This window comes from Solanum tuberosum, unplaced genomic scaffold, assembly GCF_000226075.1.
Source record: "Solanum tuberosum cultivar DM 1-3 516 R44 unplaced genomic scaffold, SolTub_3.0 scf00346, whole genome shotgun sequence".
Taxonomy (NCBI): domain Eukaryota; kingdom Viridiplantae; phylum Streptophyta; class Magnoliopsida; order Solanales; family Solanaceae; genus Solanum; species Solanum tuberosum.
In genome coordinates, this window is record NW_006239265.1 from 607,545 (window position 1) to 613,316 (window position 5,772).

General features: G+C 28.7%; 2 protein-coding genes across 3 annotated transcripts; both read right to left on the bottom strand.

Moving 5' to 3' along the window:
• Positions 1-438: 438 nt before the first annotated feature.
• Positions 439-1,274, bottom strand: LOC102581589 (proteinase inhibitor PSI-1.2-like). Its single transcript, XM_006361129.2, has 2 exons — positions 1,186-1,274; positions 439-745 (listed from the first exon to the last, which is right to left on the bottom strand). The coding sequence occupies exons 1-2, from the start codon at positions 1,229-1,231 to the stop codon at positions 537-539; spliced, it is 255 nt and encodes an 84-aa protein (XP_006361191.1). The 5' UTR covers positions 1,232-1,274; the 3' UTR covers positions 439-536.
• Positions 1,275-3,245: 1,971 nt separating this feature from the next.
• Positions 3,246-3,805, bottom strand: LOC102586215 (proteinase inhibitor PSI-1.2-like). 2 transcript variants are annotated; one of them, XM_015315148.1, is made up of 2 exons: positions 3,761-3,804; positions 3,246-3,605 (listed from the first exon to the last, which is right to left on the bottom strand). In XM_015315148.1, the coding sequence occupies exons 1-2, from the start codon at positions 3,777-3,779 to the stop codon at positions 3,397-3,399; spliced, it is 228 nt and encodes a 75-aa protein (XP_015170634.1). In that variant the 5' UTR covers positions 3,780-3,804; the 3' UTR covers positions 3,246-3,396. The 2 variants fall into 2 exon arrangements, with proteins under 2 accessions (XP_015170634.1, XP_015170633.1); XM_015315147.1 differs by having other exon boundaries at positions 3,251-3,605; positions 3,734-3,805.
• Positions 3,806-5,772: the final 1,967 nt, after the last annotated feature.

A 5,772-nucleotide genomic window follows, 5' to 3' on the forward strand; every position in this document is an offset into this window, starting at 1 on the left:
AACTATTTTTTTTTAAAAATTCGGATTGTGGAGAATTGAATTCTTACCAACAAGGTGCAAATTTAGATACGAACGAACTGAGCTACTAAGATTTCTCCACTTAACTAATTGTTTGCTAGCTAAAACTGGAAATTAAGGGTCTGTCTAATGAAGACATTTGAATTTTTGTAATTTCATTCTTATATGCATGAAATTGAAAATTTTATCGACTAAATTAATTGTAAAATAATTACTTCTCAATTAATTGATGTTTTTCATATTGGGCGAAGAGCGGATAAATTTACTAGTCCATTAATAAAAAAAATTACTGGCTGTCTCCTCGTAACATGTTTGTCTTTTCAGTTTGATGATGATCTTGTAGTCATTTGGTCGATTATTGAAAGAAAAAGTTTGCATCTGCTTTCCATTTTTATTAAAATCTTTAAAACATAATAGCTATAGGATGAAAATATTATTACAAACCACCAAAGTAAAATAACTCAGGCCTTATTACACACGAATAGGAATTTAAATTTTAATGGTTACATTTTGTTATATTATTCAGGGGTTCCAGTACAAATTAACGATCCATCAGCACGGTATAATTTACAGCCTTCATCTGCTGTGCAACAATTGACGCATACTTCAGTAATTTTTTCATCTCCTGAAGAGGGGCAAGTCATGTAAGCAACTTCATTGTCACAAACCTGGAGACACATCTTTTGTGCATTTCCATATTCCACCTCAACTCCCAACAGAAATATACCTATAAAAAATCACCCAAATGATCAACACAATCAGCAAGGTACGTACCAGATTACATTTTTTGGCTTGAAAGTTTAAAGTGTAATAAAATACAATCAGACATTTCTATAACAGTCTTTGGTACATATGAATTAGGATACTTAATAGGGTAAATGAAGACCATGATTGAGGGAGATTTTTTTTCTCTTCATGTTGGATAGCAAAGTCATCAATTATATTATATATTAAAGTATATGTCAGCTTGTATGGAGAGTTGTTAATTAATTAGTTGCTGCCAAAATTTAACAAGAGGGTAAAAGTGAACTATTTTGTCTTTTTTTGTTTGTTTGTATATTATAGGTTTTTTTTATAACAATATTATGTTGTAGCAGTCAATAAATATCAAGACAATCAACGTCATTAATTATAAAGAGATTTTACGGTATATGAAAGAAGCCTTACCGGACAATAAGAGGAGAGAAAGGATACCAACTTTGCAAAAGGCCATTGTATGTTTCTTTGAATTTGCTGCTTTACTAGTAATTATTAATTTGAGGATGTTATTATAACTTATAATCTCTTAAGCTATTTATAGAGCAAATAAAAGATATTAAAATACAAGTAGGAATAACTTTTCTCATATCATAATAGACCAAATTGTATTTTGTCAAACTTAACTCAAATGCAGCCTTCACATTGGATTGTATGACCCAGCCAACTGTTTGAATATTTGGTATACCTTTGAAAAAAAAAACCTTATGTTTATCCCAAAGATTAATCCCATTCCCATCTTCATCGATATATGTGCTACGATCCACATTATTATAAGTACACTTGAGACAAATACGTAGTACACAAAACACGTGTTTTATAATTGGTGTAAAAAATAATGTTCAACTTTGCTAATACAAATCTTGAATGTTTTATAATTGGTATATAGGGTTTATCTTTCACCATTTCGGTCTCGTGATGAAAAAAATTAGAATAACTATTCAATTTGAAAAAGGAACGTACTCAAAGACATTACGTAATTTGTCTTCAAACAATTATATTACATATTGACCAGCTAAATTAACGCAACAATGAAACAAAGGCAGATTGCAAATTGTGAACCATCAATATATCCTCACTCTAGAAAATATTCTCCCAATAATAGGAAGGGTGAACATGGTACGGTAGATATCGAATTATCATATTAAATTGAAATTTTTAATATCGGAGTTTTGGTATTATAAATTTGATATAGAATATCATATACATTTAAAATTATTTTGGCATTCGATCGGTACGGTATGTATTTGGTATTTATAAATAAATATTGAAATATCGAATACATACTGATATATATACTTACATATATAAGATCATATATATTACATTATAGTATTAGTACAAAACTGATTGTTTAGACGTTGAGATTTTGATTACTCTATTTTGATTGACATGTCTTTTTTGTGTAATTGATTAACAAAGGAAGTCGCTACAACCTAGATGTGTAATGTGTGAATTAGTATGATATAATTGAATTGTTTTAAAAAAAAAATGGAAGTCATAATTCTATAGTATGAATATATATAAGTCAAAGATGAACAAACTATATATGATTACCGACCTACCACACCGTATAATATCAAAATCGATCTTAAAAATATCAAATCATATCAAATTAATTAATTTGGTATGATAGTGATATAGTAATATTTTTAAAATTGAAAATCAAAATTACCGAATCAAAATTTCAAATACCATAGCATATTACGTCCACCCCTACTTCCATACCAGGCCTGCAGTGATTTTCAAAGCTAAAGACTATATATTATTATTACGGCATTATGGCTGTCTGTCGAGTGATTCACTATTGTCAGTGAGGCGAATCAAGGATTAAGAGATTGGGGTTCTAAATTTCGTTAATAACCGTCAATTAATTTTGTTAGAAGTTCACAAATTAATATACATATATATATTTAATTAATTTTTCAGTATAAATATAGAATCTACGGAAAAGCTACTGGGTTCGTCCAAACCCATATACTCCACCTAGCTCTGCCTCTGACTATTGCTGGGCGATTTACAAAAGTCTAACCTCAAATTGACAGGGATCTGTTCGAGCATCTAATTGAAAATTTTGTGACGACTAAATTAATTAATGTAATGATGCATACTAAGTCTTAATAATATAATTATCTTGTTTACCAAAAAAAAAAAAGTAAGTCTTCCATGCATAATGAATTAACATGTTTATTTTTTCTGTTTGATTTTTTTTATTGTTGCTTGAAACTTGAAAGAGAGTTTTCTTGGTTAAATAATGTTTATAATTTTTAACTTCGGATATACATAGAGACGCATTTTTCTAAGTTATTTTGATGCATTCATTAATCTTTTTATTTCACAAAGAGAGAAACGTAACGTATAAAAATAGCTATTTTATCCCATTTTCATCTGCTTCTGTTACCATGAAAGGAATTTAAATTTTACACATGACTCCAGTAATATAATAGTAGAGTAATAGTTATTTTTCTAATATTGAAATGTTCAAAAGCAGATACAAATTATTATAAGCCAGGATGAACATATTACATTAGAAATCACCAGAGTAATAACTCAGGCCTTATTACACACGAATATGAAAAATAAACATTTAATCATTACATTTTGAAACGAAGAAAGTATATATTACTCAGGGGTTCCTGTACAAATTAATGATCCATCAGCGCGGAATAATTTACAGCCTTCACCCGCGGTGCAACAGTTAACGCAAACAGGACTAATTTGCTCGTCTCCTGAAGAAGGGCAAGTCATGTAAGCAACTTCATCGTCACAAACCTGGAGACACATCTTTTGTGCATTTCCATATTTCACCTCGATTCCCAACAGAAATATACCTAATGAAAAAACCCAAAAACAACGTTATTCTTTATAATAATATTTTTTTATAACGGTCAATAAATATTGAGATAAAAATAACGTTATTATAAAGAAGTTTTAGTATGCATCGAAGAAATTGCCTAACCAGACAGTAGGAGGAGAGAAAGGATACCAACTTTGCAAAAGGCCATTATATTATATGTATAATTTCTTTGAATTTGCTGCTTTATTAATTTGAGGATGTTATAATCTCTCAAGCTATTTATAGAGCAAAATAAAAGATACTAAAATACAACTAGGAATAACTTTTCTCTCATCAGAAATTCAGAATGGACCAAATTGTGTTTTGTCAAAGTTAACGAAATGCTGCCTTCACATTGGATTGTATGACATTAGCCAACTTTAATATTTATTTGGTATTCGTACCTTTCACAAAGATAAAAATAAAAATTAAAAAAATCTCCTCTTTGAATATTTTGGTATACCTTACAAAAAATAAAAACAAGAATCACCTCTTTGAATATTTGGTATACCTTTCAAAACAAAATCTTATGTTTATCCTAAAGATTAGTCCCATTCCCGTCTTCATCGATGTGCTTCAGGTGACAAATATTATGAGTAGAGACTTAGTCAAATTTAAATTTTAATAATGTTATTAAAAATAATTTAACAAAAATAAATATTTTATTAATAAATTTTGAAGAAAAATATAATTAAAATACATACTGGATAAATAAAAAGAAACAGAATGAGTAAAGAGTTGTTTGGTTGTTGGTTAAGGAGTACTGATTTAAACCATTATAATTTATAACTAGAACTATATTTGGTAGCATCTTAGTTGCTATGTATAAAATTTAGTACATCAAATATGTATGTAGAAACTGGCTTTCAATCTCGCATAACTAATGTATAAGTTTTGAGGATCTACCTAGGTCACGGCTTCGTCGAAAATTTTTACGGAAAATGCCTGTATAAAAAAAAAAAACACTAAAGGTTAAAAGAATTGAAAGTACGACAGTAAAGGCATTTTTACGGAAAATGCCTGTAAGAAAATACTCCTAGCTCAGATGGCAAAGGCGTTGCATCGGTAGTGTGACAACTCGAGTTCGATTCCCTACAGGGGCGTTTCTTTTTTCTCCTTTTTTATTCATGTTTTTTTTGTTCTTTTTTCTTCTTGAGCCATTCTTGTACCTTTAATGGTGATACCACTTAGAAAAAATCCTACGTACACCACTGATGAGAGAATATATGTATAAGTTATGAGATAATATAATACATCGCTGAAAATGAAATCATTATTACATGAATAACTAAACCCCGCATAACTAATTTCATTAATATATATATACCCACAAAACTAATCTCTTTAGTACTTATACCCGAATAACTTTAACCAACAATTAAAAATTGGTTGACAAATGCACGTGACAATAAACTACTTCCTATGTTGTAATTTATTTGTCTGGTTTTAATTTGATACGGAGTTTAAGAAATTTTAAAAGAATATTGTCATGTAGAATGTATTAAAATGTCTTTTAATTTTTTATCTTAAACATTCAGATGGAAAGTTGAAATTAAAGAATCCCAATATAAAAAGAGACATCTTTTATACTAGACTTAAAAGCAATACGATGAAATTGTACTTATTAAATTAATCCTAATTCATAAAGACCATTTGCGTACACGATTCTTTCAACGGAAAAATAATAAGCCACGTGACAAGTTCGACCTCTTAATTATGTCATAAATATGGCGTGTAACAAAAATGTACTTATATTTTTAATGTAAAGTCAATAAATTTTAATTGCCAAATATCTTCTTTTTTTTAACTTCAAATCTCAGGTGTTTGAATAAAATCTTCGTTTTTAAGAAAAAATAATCTCAATCAACTTAAGAGTTAATATCATAGATAGTCACTCAACTTCTATTTCTTTTCATAGAAAGTCACTCAACTATCATTTGTAATCTCAAAGTCACTCAACTATGAATTTTTCTCACAGAAAGTCACTCAACTAATAGTTATTTTCATAGAAAGTCACTCAACTTTCTTTTGTAACTTCAAAGTCACTCAACTATGAATATTTTACCTACAAAGTCACTCAACTATTTATATTTCATTTAGAAAGTTACCCAACTAATTTAAATATGTTTTCACTAAATTTTGTTGAAATACAATTTTTGTTT